This window comes from Zerene cesonia, chromosome 8 (genome assembly GCF_012273895.1).
Source record: "Zerene cesonia ecotype Mississippi chromosome 8, Zerene_cesonia_1.1, whole genome shotgun sequence".
Taxonomy (NCBI): Eukaryota; Metazoa; Arthropoda; class Insecta; order Lepidoptera; family Pieridae; genus Zerene; species Zerene cesonia.
Window position 1 is genome coordinate 7,479,219 of NC_052109.1, and position 14,390 is coordinate 7,493,608.

The following is a 14,390-nucleotide window of genomic DNA, read 5'->3' on the forward strand; positions in this document are numbered from 1 at the left end:
CTAATCAAAAATAAACAAGAGCTATGTATCTAAACGATACTAAAATAACGTAATATTATGCAGTTCATATAATGGCATAAAATTTAAGTGTTCAGGTACACCCAAACGTTTGATTTTGCAAAACCAAAATTGTTGATAAATCTTAGTCTAGCATTGCTTAATTAAAGAGAGGCAAATCTCATATTATTTTTTAATGATGGCAAGAATGGTGGATAATTTGTTAGTATTTAGCCTCATTATGCCATTTGTATATTTGAAGTGGGGAAAATATTTAGCTGCCATATTTATTATAAATACTATATACGAAATATAATAATCGACCTTAAAAATGTAAGCACCACAATATTTAATTGTGTGAATAGTTAACTGGCCGTACTTAAGAATTTTATCTAATTCAATTTATACTTTCCCCATTTCAAATTAAATCATTGATTTAACAATCATTTTGTCAATAATTAATTATAAAATCGTAGACGTCTGAAGAATTATTTCACATAATAAATTACCTATAAATTAAATGTCTAATAATAGGTAACATCGTTTCCATAAATATTTTTGTCATTTTATTTTTATTTTTATTTTCTCTAATTATAATCTTATTAAATCTTTAAAGGCACAATAATTCGATATAACACGTAATAAATAATTCAATAAGGTATAGTTATATAGTATTTGAAGGTAAATATCAAAATATATACTTCTCTGTTTAAAACATGGTAAATTGATACCATTTATATGTGAGTATTAAAAGTCTCAATAAGATATTAACCATATAAATTATTAAAATATGGAAAACCATTTATAAAAGGCGCGTGTTTAGGGAAATGTTACAATAAATTTAATAATACAATAAATATAACATTATTAATGATTTTGGCTTGATATGATTAATCCCTTAACTTCACATGAAGGTATGGCCCCAAAATAGTCTATCCCAAACAAAAGTTTTAAATGCCTTTTAATTGAAACCATTTTATTTTTTTATGAAGGACTATTAAATTACACATCCAAGAATAAAAATCCTTCAATACATTTGCAATTATTCCCCCAAACACGCGCCTTCATATCGCAATAAGTCGAGACGAAAACATATAAGATTTCGGCGCGTGCAGTTCACAGCACTTAATCGATAAACGGTTAAACACAATCCAAATCTAAAACAGCATTTTATTTCATAGAAATAAGATGTTTTTCGATCCTCAACTGAATATGGCAAGAAAATTATCAATATTGGCGCCAAAACTCTACAGTCTTTTTCAGTCATTAGTCTGATGTTTTGAATATTAAAAACGCAATCTCGCCGTTCGCTAATTACCATTTATCAATTAATAGCTTGCCGTTAATTTTTGTTTGTGTGCATGTGTCACTACACACATACAGAATGAGACATTTCTTTCAATCTGTCTATACGCACCTTGTAAGAAGATAGACTGCACCTCGAATACCAGACCCATACCATGTAGCATTTCTATCGATTTGTTCTATTGCACCGACTGACGGACGAGACTGACTTGACCACTTTTCGCTCGTTTCGCGCTTCATATCGGCGTGACGTCACGAATACATGATTACCGACAATTCCAAGGTCAAGTCAGTCCCCCCCCACACACACACACACGCAGCGCCCCCTCCCCAGCGGGCTACTGGCTGAGGCCGAACAGCTTGAGCGCGTTGAAGGCGGTGGCGAGCGCGACGTCCTCGGGCCGTTCGTTGCGGAAGCCGGCCACCAGCTCCACCACGGCGGGCAGCGCGCACGGCTCGTTGCGCTGGAACGTGCAGTAGCGGTTCACGAAGTTCATCGATCTGCGGGACGCGGGTACAAACATGATAAATTCATCATTTTTGAAGGGCATTTTTCATTGTCAACACACAAAGGTATCGAATGGTAGCAATACGTATACTCCTCGTCCGAACTTGACGAGAACTAGCCAACTCGGATTTTTATTGTAATAAAAAATGCATTACTGTTTTGTATCTATAATGAAATTCTGAGTACTATAAAACTTAAAATAATAGAATAGCCTCTTTTAAGACAAACATATTAAAAAAAACAATAGATAACTTTTGCATAACTGCTAACAAATATTATGGAACTTTTTCGGGTCAATTAATTATTATAAATATCTATTCCCCTTCATTCATCTCATTCGCTCTAATAACCCACCTCTCAGTCAGCGAGTCCTTGACGTGAAGCGGCAGTTTCGAAGCCCTCATATTGGGATACATGAATGGAGAGTCAGTTTCGACCAGTAGCTTATCGAGCGGCAGGATCCTCTCCGATAATAGCCTCCTGATTCCACCATCGGACTTATCCTTGCATATGTATCCAGTGATACCCAAATAAAACCCCTTCTCTATGTATCGGATGCCCTGTTCCACGGTTCCCGTGAACGAGTGTATCACAACGGGCGGTAGTTTATTCCCGAATTCGTCCAGGATTTTGATGAGGTCATCTTGGGCTTCCTTCTCGTGCACGAACAGCGGTTTACGCAGTTCGCACGCGATTTCAACCTGAAAGTATTAATTAGGTGAACCTTATCAGGGTTTTCTTATTTTATTAACTGAATTCAAAAAAGTATGAAATACAACGTCCTTATAAATCAATGAGAACGGGATAACCTAAGGTCCGCTTCTAACAAGCGACTAGCTTCCTTTATTTGTTATAGTTTTATTTGTTTTTTTCATAAATCTAAACTATTGAACAGTGTAGTAAGAAGTTGAGACACAGAAACATAATTTAGACTCCAGGCTCAAATGAGTAAGAATACGAAGCATCAATATTTCACCATCCTTTATCAAGCAAGGAAAGTCAATGGCACTTGATATAGAAACTTTCGATCGCTACATCTGACCCGTTCCAAGTTTAAAGTATAAAGTTTTCGTTAACCCACTTCATGACAGTTCTTTTCTGATCCTTATATCTTCTATATTTTGTTGTTGTTTAGTGCTATTTAAAAACTCTATGAATTAATATTTTAACGGATATATATTTGTTACGACAATAGAAAAAATTATTTCAATAACCAAAGAATGATCTGTTACATACTTTTAGTATGTTCATACTCTAATTTACACACTTACATTTTAAATACAGTCAATTATTACGAATGAATCATAGACAAAGCAGTCTCAATATTTATTGTTCTAGATGTACTCATATTCAGCATTATCTCTCATCCATACAAACAATATTTGTAGATTAAAGCAAAAACTCTTTGTGCCATTACAAGGGAATAAGCGAACAATGTCGCGGGTTATGTTTAGTCTAAATTTAGCCATGTCTCGCAAGGCTAAACCTACACCTGGGTCGGATCACTACGTAACTGGTTATTATTAGATTAGTCTAGGCTATCAAATTACCGTTTTGTGACCTATTTGTAATTAAGGCCCTTAATTGTTTCGTTACGTGGTTCGTGTATTATTTAAAATGGGCTATAGAAATATGTTATAACTAGCTGCGCCCCGCGGTTTCACCTGCGAAAGTCCGTATCCCGTAGGAATATCGGGATAAAAAGTCCATATGTCTACGTACGTAAATTTCATTGCAATCGGTTCAGTAGTTTTTGCGTGAATGAGCAACAAACACACACACACACATCCTTACAAACTTTCGCATTTATAATATTAGTAGGATCAGTAGGAAGGATAATCAAATTGCATGATTGCGTATTATTATTATTATTTACAATCTTATCTTCATTGACGCAGAATTAGGGTGTGTAGTGCGATACGATTAAATTAATCATTTAAAAACAAATATCTGAGTGTTGTCAAAAATATTTGAAGAGTAAGAGACATGTAAGAGTCATTCTCCGAAAAAACTGTACCAATTAACGAGAGCTTTCATATAAATGCTGTAACAAAAACTAATTACCTACACTAATTATATTTTACAAAATCAATAGATTCTTCCAAAAAACATATTACATACATAAGGAAATGAGTGCGTCTGTTAAAAATTCTTAACAAATGGACGAAATTACCAATTTCATCAGTGCAAATTTTCAAAATATTTTCGACCAGTTCTAGAAAATCCTTCCATAGGCTCTAGCGTTCCATAGGTCTACGATCTACATATATCCAGCGTCTATTATCATGCAGGAACGCCAATTAGCTGGTAATTATAGCTAATTATAGGCGCTAATTGTCCCCGTATCTCAGTACTACTCTCAAGGCAGTTTTATCACAGCGGCGGTTACCCGCGGCCTTCGCGTATCGCTTCGATGTTTGATACAAACTGAAATTCTATACAGATGGAACGAACGTGTCGCTTATGATCGATTCTTTTTTTTTTCTATTTACACTTATTATAAAGAGGAAACTTTTGTATTTTTGTACATTTGTAAAGTTTTCAGACAAAAACCACTGGACCGATTTCAAAAAATTCTTTTAACATTAGAAAATGCAATTTTACTGAGTGTCATAGGCTATATATGTACCACAGGCGAAGCCGGGGCGAACAGCTTGTTTTTTTATATATGTTAAAATTGCATTTGATGCTTTCAAAAACTATAAATACTAGAAAGTAAATCGACCATGAGACGGGATTAGTTCCTGTGGATTCAACATTGGTAAGCCGCCTCTCTATTCTTTGTATTCTTCAAACAGCTCCAACTATTTAAGGAACATACGTCGTCACCAAATTAGGTATCTCATATTGAATTTTGCTAGGATCATGTCTAAGATCCCAATAACAATGATGACGACAGACGTTTCAGTATGAGTAACACTCAAAAGAAAGCTAATTGGGCACAGTTGTTTATTTTTATATCTCTATATAATTATTATTCTCACGTCGCAATGTCTATACTCCGCCTGGACCGATCATTATGAAATTTTGTGTGCATATCGGGTAGGTCTGAGAATCGGCCAACATCTACTTTTTATAACCCTAAATGATAAGAATAAGGCAGAACAGTGTTTGCCGGGTCAGCTAGTTATGTATATATTTCCCTTTGTTTTCATTATCCGAAAATTACCAAATTTATTAATATATTCGAAAATCGATCAACTTCATAAATGGGCTATCTAAGATTGAAAGGCATTGTCAAATCGGACCAGTAATTTCCGAGATAAGCACGTTCGAACAAACATACTTTGCAAATTTATCTTATAACTAGCGGTCCGGCCAGGCTTCGCCCATGGTACATGCATAGCCCTATAGTAGTAAATGTTATCGCAAATATAGTATCATCATCATCTTCAGCCCATATATGTTCACACAGGCCTCCTATGAGGGTCCATATATAGTATATCGAGCAATAAAATAATGCATTTAATTAGAATCCGTACGTTACGTATCATTTTCATCACATTACGAAAAAATCTCGCGAGTTAGATTATAATTTAACGGATATTTTCATAGTCTCACTGCGACATATATACAAACTTAATAAAATCTCTCGCATTCCTATCCGACCCACTCATCCTGCGACATAACGAAAGACGCGTGTAGGTGCTGCTCAATCTCCAATTATCCTGTTTATTTCGGGTGACCCGTGTGTCTGGAGCTATCGGATGTGTTTATTGGTCTATGTACTATCGTTTGATCTTAAAGCTTTGAGGAAATTGTATGTATGGTTAAGGTGACTACATGCTATGCGCATATGCGTTATAAAACTAAAAAAAATCAGAATATATGCTAGTTTTTATTACGATAGAAAAAACTAACAAAAGAAAAACATTTCTCGTTATTTAGATGTTAAAGAGTTTTTAACGGATTTTAAACACGCTTTATTCATTATATTATTAGCCCGACGTTTCGAACACTTTCCAGCGTCTTCAATTTCTAAATGTATAATTCTCTCGTAAAATCAAACACAACATAAAACTATTTTTCGTCATGATTGAAAAGCATCCTATTAATATTGTAAATGCGAAAGTTTGTGAGGATGGATGTATGTGCATGTGTATGTTTGTTACTCTTTCACGCGAAAACTACTGAACCAATTGCAATGAACTTTGGTACGTAGATAGCTAGACAACTGGAATAACACATAGGCAACTTCTAATCCCGATATTCGCGGTTTCGCCCGCGTAAGTCCGTATCCCGTAAGAACATCGGGATAAAAAGTTACCGATATGTTATTCCAGTTGTCCAGCTGTCTACGTACCAAATTTAATTGCAATCGGTTCAGTAGTTTTTGCGTGAAAGAGTAACAAACACACACACATCCTTACAAACTTTCGCAATTATAATATTAGTAGGAAGTAGGATAAGTCGGATGTATAATACTCACTTATCATCTCATCAAGCATTTGTAGTCAATTGCAGAACAATGAAATAATTATCCCTCTAGAATTTATCACGGGCGAAACGCGGTCGGACCGCCTATGTAAAGAAAGAAAGTATATGTAAAGAAGCGAATTTAAGAGTAAAAGCAATCATCGAAAGTTTTCATCTAATAAATAAAGTAAATAAAGTTATTTTACTCCGACTCCTAAAGACATGATTTGGACCCACTTTCAACTTACTGATTTAATTCAAACTTTGTACATTTATCAAGAATCGGTGACGTGTACAATATCTTCATGATTTTATCATATTATACCAATTATGATCACCAGCAAAAACAGTTGTGGCTCAGTGGTGAGAACCTCGGACTTCAAAATCGATAAGTCGGGGTTCGAGACCGGGCGAGCGTGCAGGAAATAAATTGATTTTTCAATTTATCTGCACATGTGGATAACATCACAACTGCTTAAAAGCGGTGAAGGAAAACATCGTGAGGAAACCGGCATGTCCGAGAATCAGAAGTTCGACGACATTACGATGACGACGATGTTACAATGACGTTGATTCTATTATTAAAGCGTGTATCTTAGTTTATTTAACGACTTATACATGTGGTTTTTTTTTGTATAAAAGATTTACACATTCTATAAATTGACAGGTCTCTTTCCCGCCAAAACCGCGGGCCATAACTACTCACGAAACAAACAAATCTCCACAAGACAACGTGTCTCGTTCAACCTTTCAAGAACAAAGTCTAATTTTATCTCACGAAATTCACGGCCGGAAACTTTCATTATAACACATGTTGGGGTTTTTGAACCCGATCGTTGCATAGCTACATTGTATACCGGATAAACAAATATTTACTTGCGAATCTCTGTATTATTAGGGGACAAGCTGTTCGCCTGGCTTCGACCGTGGTACATATATAGCCTGGGTCACTCAGTGAAGTTGGAGCGTTCTAATGGTAAAAGAATTTTTGAAATCGATCAAGTGGTTTCTGCGTGAATACGCTACAAACAGAATTAGACAAAATTTATTACTCGCGGGATCCCGGGTAGCCGAGAGGCTAGGCGGCGGTACGGTTTGTCAGAACGACGCAGGTTGGAATCTCGCTTCGAGCGATTTATATAAAAATCGCTTCCGCTCATGGCACGCACCTGCCGCTTGAACGCGTCCCGCTGCACGCGCGGCTCGCTGAAGTCCTTGCTGTAGTTGAGGCCGCACTCGCCGACCGCCACGCACTCGGGCGCCGCCGCCGTCGCCTGCAACTCGGACCACAGCTCCTCGTCGACCATCGACTTGGCGTCGTGCGGGTGTACACCTGGTTGCGTTTACGTATTTACTAGCGACTCGCCCAGGTTTCGTACGTGTGCAATAATACATTATCACACTTCACACTTGTATTATAAATGTGAAAGTTTGTTTGTTTGGATGTTTGTCCGTCAGGCACGCTGAAAATACTGAACGGATTTTTATGAAATTTGGTATGCTACTGACTACTGCTGACTGAGCTGACTTGGGTGATAGGATACTTTTTATCCCGATTAAATGCGCCCTTGGGATAAAAGAGTAATCTTGATAACCAGGAGCCGGGACGAGCGTCTAGTATGTACTATATGTAAACCTTCCCCTCGAGAGACTTTATCTATTTAAAAAACACCCCATAAAAATATATTGCGTAATTTTGAAGATCTAAGCATACAGACACAGTCGGCGCAAGGCGACTTTGTTTTATACTATGCAAATAAATTTTGCCGGCACTATAGCTTTTATCTTGGACCAAAGCGCCTCGTCAGCCTGAGAATAGTTAACACAAATCCAATATGGAGGAAATTCCACATTCGTATATATATTTATTTACTTATTTTATTTTATGATATATTAACTGCAAAAATAAATATGGTTTTACTACTCTATTTCTCTCTCTACGAAATTTTCATAAATCTTACTACAAAACACGAGAAGATTCGATACAAATTTATGGAATACACTTTCTACACTTCAGGTACCTTTCAAATAAATAAAAGATGTTCAGAGTGTTTTTATTTACATAGACGAGATTCAAGATTGCCACATTTGAACTATCAAAGGCCCAAATACTCGAGTTATCTCGCGAGATAAACAAACATATTGTAGGATTATCATATGCTGATAATTTCGATGCATGTCAGTAGATACTGATAATCCATATTTATATTTTACCTTATTAAACACATAATAAAGAACGCAACATTTCTTGCTATTTTTCTATTCTGTTTCTTGCTATTTTTCTGCTAGCTGCGCCCCGTGGTTTCACCCGCGTAATTCTGTATCCCGCAGGAATATCGGGATAAAAAGTCGCCTATGTGTTATTCCAGTTGTCCAGCTATCAACACACCAAATTTCATTGCAATCGGTTCAACAGTTTTTGCGTGAAAGAGTAACAAACATACACACATCCTCACAAACATTCGCATTTATAATATTAGTAGGAAGTAGGAACGATAGGATAAAGAACATACCAGCTGTCGAATATATTGTGCTAGGGTAGAGTCGAGTCAATCTCAGTGCCTCCTTACTGCTCCTCACCGATGTGCCAGTGACCATTATCTTTTGGACACCTGTTTAAATGAACAGAGTATATGTCAAAATTTGTACTATAATTGGGAGAGTGACTGGCAATGTTAATAAAAATATATTTATAAATACTAACAAATATTCACATTTGTATTTTATCAGTAGGAAGTAGAATAAACATATATTTTTTGTAAGTAAAATAGAGGTAAGAGAGTATGATATCAAACATGGCAAATTGACGTGAGAAAAGAAGAGAGTCTACTTCTATATGGATGTACTGTAGAAACAAAATCACTACATAGTATAATACAAAGTCGCTTTCTCTGTCCCTATGTCACTATGTATGCTTAAATCTTTAAAACTACGCAATGGATTTTGATGGTCTTTTTTTAATAGATAGAGTAATTCAAGAGGAAGGTTTATATGTTTAAAAAATCTATTAAACTACACTGAATTAAATGTGTGCAGAGCCAAGGGCAAGAGCTAGTATTTGATAAAAAAAAAACTACAAAACCAATTAAGGCCTATAGAATGGTGCTTTTACTATTCTTGAGACAAACTCTGTATTGTTTTGAAGCTTATATCATAGTATAACCCATGCAGAGCCAGGGCGATAAGCTAGCTTAAAATATATCTCCCGTACACAGCCATAAAACACTGTATGCATGCTATTTAACTATCCTATCAAAATATAAATGTACGAATATTCCTGAGATCTATATATAAATATCTACAGCACAGTGACTTAGTTAAATAATACTTATCAATAAGTAGGATTAAACTAAGTTATATAAATTACACCACACAGTAGGGAGATTATAATAATATTGTAATCCTATTATTAAGGTTGAATTACTTCATAACATTAAATATAATATTTAAAGAAGCCAAATGGCCTTTCTCATGACTTATGCTACCAGTTAACATAACTATGTTAGGTGATATTAAAGCGGATCAAATTTGTAGTACAAAAATAATTATTTGCATCAATTACATAAGTATTTGTTAAATGCTGATTATAACACTTGTAAGTGGGATATATTACAAAGCAATGTTATAAAGGTTTGAATACATTCTGTTTGTCCATGTGATTCATCTTATCACTTAAAATGATGGATAGATATTGGAAAACCTTTTACCAAGTTGTTAAAAGAGAACTTGAGGTATATATTTCTCAAAGGCCGATTATGAGATTTTGTTGATAAATTTAATGTGCAAATAATGATATATATAATTGTGTATATGTGTGTGTAAAATATTATATAACTTAGAATTAAAAAAAGAAGAATAAATAAATTTCTTTGTTAAATATTAAACAATTTATATATTAGTGTAATTATAAGTCATCTATATGTATAACAAAAATATTAATTAAACAGAAAATCTAAAAAAAAAGTTAAATGCCAATTATGCCTTACGAGTATAAAAAAAATAAACGCAGGAAAAATAGTAACAAACAATAATACAACTGCAATATCACCTGATTGATGATACATACTGGAATGCAGTATAATATATACCACTCTGAATGAATATGTATAAATTTATAGAGTGGAAAAACTTACAAATCTCAATGATATATTGATATGAATTGAATGTGCATTTCCAACTTTCTTATAATTGTAGAAGGTTGCTTTGTAATATCAAAACGAACGCAAGCATTCGGCACACGAACATCTAACTGGTGCACATTAATGCACTGTTACGTCTTTACATTTCTGCACGCGAAATTTTTGGCAACTATTTTTTCATTTATTTTATGTTCATTAGTCGTACCTGCATCTTTTGCCCTTTGCACCACTGAATCCAGATCACGGCCGTATTTCTTGTTCGTCAAGTTTGCGCCAATGTCGATTACAATAAGATTCTCGTAACATCCCTTCAGTTCCTCGGAAATCTGGCATTCTTCAGACGTCATCCTTAATTTTGTATGAAGCTTATTGGTATGGTGTTTACCTAGGAAAACCAGTGGATTTAGCGTCTCAATAACTTAACACTTTTTTAAATACAAAAATAATATACTTACAAATTGTATCAAACACTCTTGCTTAATAAGCTTCCTAAATTTTTAATGACTAGTCGAAATGTACACCCTTCTACTGAAATGCCACCATGTTTTTGAGTTGATTTCTTGACGTCGATGTCTATGTCAAATTCACATTTGACGTTTAGCACTGACAGCAGTAAGATACAGATGTTTAATTAACGGTCATAATATAGTTCTTACAGATATTTAACTGATACATAAGATGGTTTGCAATAAATTTTTGACCGAAGATATAGCAAATATTACAACGTGACAAAAAGAAAATTGATATGTTTTATGTGAATGTCTTACAATTCCACCATATAGCTATACCTACTCAGTACATTTCACATTAAGCACCCAATAAATTAGATACCTCCACCGTACATATAAGATACCCACCTAGATAATATTACAGAAATTAAAAACTATCTTGTCACTGTAAGTGTCAAGTATTAAAAATATATCAAATCGTAAGTGAGTAAACTGTAAATGTCTTATTATATCATGTCAATAATCTGTCATCGAAAAAAGTCTAGAAAAGCAAGAAAAATAATAATTAATAACTATTAAAAGAGCATACCAGGTGTTTTATAAACATGGTCAACGTGCGGCAATTTATTAATAAAAATCTCGTGGTTCTCACAATAGTTCCACTCATCGCGGGAAGCCACTACGGCTGGATGAAATTACAGAATGTCGACGTTCTAGTATCAGAGAAAGAAAGGAAGAATTTGCCAGGGGTATGTACATCTAGGAGTCAAACGATATACAATAGTTAAAACATAGACTTGATAAGGAAGCTCAAAAAGACCTCTATGCAACAAAAATTGTATAGCCCATGATACTGAGTAATGAACAAATTCAATATTTCGGTAAAATTACCATGCAAAACGCTGGTATAGTGAAAAATTTAAGTCTACCAAAATATTCTTGACCCTTATATTGTATTATGTAATCTATCTGAAATTGACACACCACTAGTTTAAAAAAAGTTTGAGGAGTTAAAACATATTTTTCAATTTTACTTTTTCCAGATTTTCCGAGAATAAGAACATGTGAAGAGGTTGTAAATATGTCATAGAATTATATTGTCTTTAAAAATTAGATAATATCATATGCTGTTAGAAAAAATATAAGTAAGTTATTTTTCTCAACAGAAGTTTTATTATAGAAACTTACTCTGGATAATAAATAAAAGGTTTGTCACTTATCAAAATTTCTATTTATCAACTTCCTATCAGTATTCCCAGTGTATCTTTTATAATAGCTTACACTTGTTGTAATGGGTTGATATGCCCTAAGCCACCACATGGTAAAAGTACTGGATAGCAGACGCCACTTGTAATCAAACATTTGATTCTTGAGCAAGCCAGTTTCCTCACTAGTAATAATTTCACTGATTGGATTGTGGCATGTGGATAATGTGAAGACAACTTGAAAAATGAATTTTATATTATATTCTATATGGATATGGAAATCTCTATGATTGAAAATTTTTGAGCCACTTATGCTTTTTGTATATATAAGAAAAATTCATAATCATTAATGCTATTGAAAAAAAGTGAAGTCCCGTGTCCCCTTTAGGGGGGTATGGGGCAGATGACATATATCTGTTTCACTGATCGATTTTCTTCATGTACAAGTAGGTGATCAGCCTTCTGTGTCCTGCCAGACCGAGACATTTTTTTTATTGTCCCCACCGGGAATCGAAACCAGGACCCCTCGGTTCTACACTCACACGTTTACCACTGTACCAAGGAGGCGGTCAATGCTATGCAATGCAATTGGAAGGTCTTATTAAATCTGTTGAGGCATATAATGTAAAAAATTTGCGGAAGTGCATAATTTGAACGGCTCATTTAGCTTTTAAATAAGTTTTAAGTATACTTATATTCCATCCCTTTTCCCACAATTTAGATGTGTGTCTACATATAACACCTCAATTGTATGAACATAAATACAATAGTGATAAGATCTCTTTTCATGATACATAGATTTCATAAATAGGAACAGAAAAAAATGAAACCACCATAAATAGCAATAAACATTTAATTTAAACACGACGCGGCGCTAGTCATATGGTGGGGAGGTGACTGCGGGACTCCATCTCTGCCTTCTTGCCTTTGGGCTGCGATCGCTCTGTCACTATCAGCTGCGGCAGGAGGGGGGATGATTGTACCTGAGATTTTAGTGCAAATTAATCAATGATGCTGCTGTCAATTGGTTCTAAACTCAACGGAGAGGATGTAGCAGTCAAAAACTTATCAAAGATTTGAATGATTTATTTATTATTTCTATATTTATATTTTAATCCAAATACTTTATGAATATGAAATCATTTAAACTGTGGAGGCTTCATTTCATTTGGCCGAGAGGAGAGGCGAATGTCGCGGGTTCGAATTCTGTCTCATGACAAATTTTTTCTTAAAAAATCTCGGATTAAAAATTTACATATGCTATTATATATTTTGATACAATGGGTATAATGTTACACAAAATGTCTACAAAAAGTATTAGAAACACAAATTATTAGATAAAATTATGTTTATATATGTTAGAACTACATGTACATACATCAACACAATCTAGGGGCATTTCATTTATCATCAAATATTTAACTAAAATATCTATAATAAGATAAAACCTATTTTATTTAATGTAACTCAAGTACTATATCAGTAAATTCTTATATTTTTAGATATTTGATGAATTAATTTGACAAGTTTATTACAAAAGAATGAATAAATGTTCCAAAAATTCAAACTACCTGCAAAAAATTACAATATAACAAGTAAAATGAGGGTACCTCAACAAGTACACTCTGCACCTATTTAGCTTTACTTTTCTTGGACAAAGCAGTGCTATCAGATATGTGTGTGGATGTCTCTTCATACATCGCTCGAGATCTTTCATTGAAATTTTGCTGTGTTGACAAAATACTTTCTGTGAGACTTACAATTCGATTTAATTATAAAATATATTTTTTCAATTATTACGAAAAGTTTAAATTTAGACATGACAGTCGTGATAATTTTAAAAAAGCGATTTTGATATAGGACACAGGACAGGAGATTAGGTTTTTGCTCATATTTTAACGGAGTTTTACCTATAATGCACATCCATGTATCCATTATCCAATAGCCGATCCATGCTCAAAGTCCCATCCAAATCTGTCTTGTTAATCACCCTGTACAACATACAAACCTGCGCCCTCCGGATCCGCTCGTACTCATCATGGTCAGAATTGGGCAAGGTGAATAGAAAGTTCTCGAAGATCGGGTGTCGCAGCAACTGTTCGCACGTCCACCGCATCAGGGGGTCTTTATCCAGGCATTTCTAGAAAAACCAAGAATTCCTATAGCCTATGGCGTTCTGTTACTACTGTTCCAATTCTGATATAGAACTCCCAAAATTCACACACACAATATTGAGTCAATTCCATTCTATCAGCGGTGGGTCAGTGGTTAGGACCTCGCATTTAAAAGCGAAAAGATGGGGGTTCAAGACCGGGCGAGCGTGCAAGAAATAAATTTATCTGCACATTATTCACATAACCACTACCCGTTT

At 34.6% G+C, this 14,390-nt stretch overlaps 2 protein-coding genes across 3 annotated transcripts in view; both read right to left on the minus strand.

The window, feature by feature from the left end:
• Positions 1–1,267: 1,267 nt before the first annotated feature.
• LOC119828449 (3'-5' ssDNA/RNA exonuclease TatD) lies at positions 1,268–10,948 on the minus strand. Of its 2 annotated transcripts, XM_038350598.1 has the most exons (6): positions 10,821–10,948; positions 10,571–10,750; positions 8,740–8,838; positions 7,396–7,559; positions 2,165–2,511; positions 1,641–1,803 (listed from the first exon to the last, which is right to left on the minus strand). In XM_038350598.1, the coding sequence occupies exons 2-6, from the start codon at positions 10,710–10,712 to the stop codon at positions 1,641–1,643; spliced, it is 915 nt and encodes a 304-aa protein (XP_038206526.1). In that variant the 5' UTR covers positions 10,713–10,750; positions 10,821–10,948. The 2 variants fall into 2 exon arrangements, with proteins under 2 accessions (XP_038206527.1, XP_038206526.1); XM_038350599.1 differs by lacking the exon at positions 10,821–10,948 and having other exon boundaries at positions 1,268–1,803; positions 10,571–10,712.
• A 1,910-nt stretch (positions 10,949–12,858) lies between these two features.
• Positions 12,859–14,390, minus strand: part of LOC119828424 (cyclin-dependent kinase-like 4) — a 22,420-nt gene continuing 20,888 nt past the window's right edge. Inside the window, exons 8-9 of the mRNA XM_038350563.1 lie at positions 14,028–14,159; positions 12,859–13,002 (exon numbers count right to left, since the gene is read on the minus strand). Of these exons, the coding sequence (XP_038206491.1) occupies positions 12,898–13,002; positions 14,028–14,159 (237 nt within the window). The 3' untranslated portion in view covers positions 12,859–12,897. The remainder of the gene's footprint in view (positions 13,003–14,027; positions 14,160–14,390) is intronic.

Excerpts from the sequence above, each read along its gene's own strand:
- LOC119828449 (XM_038350599.1), bottom strand. The coding sequence starts at position 10,712 with ATGACGTCTGAAGAATGCCAGATTTCCGAGGAACTGAAGGGATGTTAC. Across the intron at positions 7,560-8,739 it reads CACAATATATTCGACAGCTG|GTGTACACCCGCACGACGCC; the intron begins GTATGTTCTTTA and ends AAACGCAACCAG. Across the intron at positions 2,512-7,395 it reads GGGACGCGTTCAAGCGGCAG|GTTGAAATCGCGTGCGAACT; the intron begins GTGCGTGCCATG and ends TAATACTTTCAG.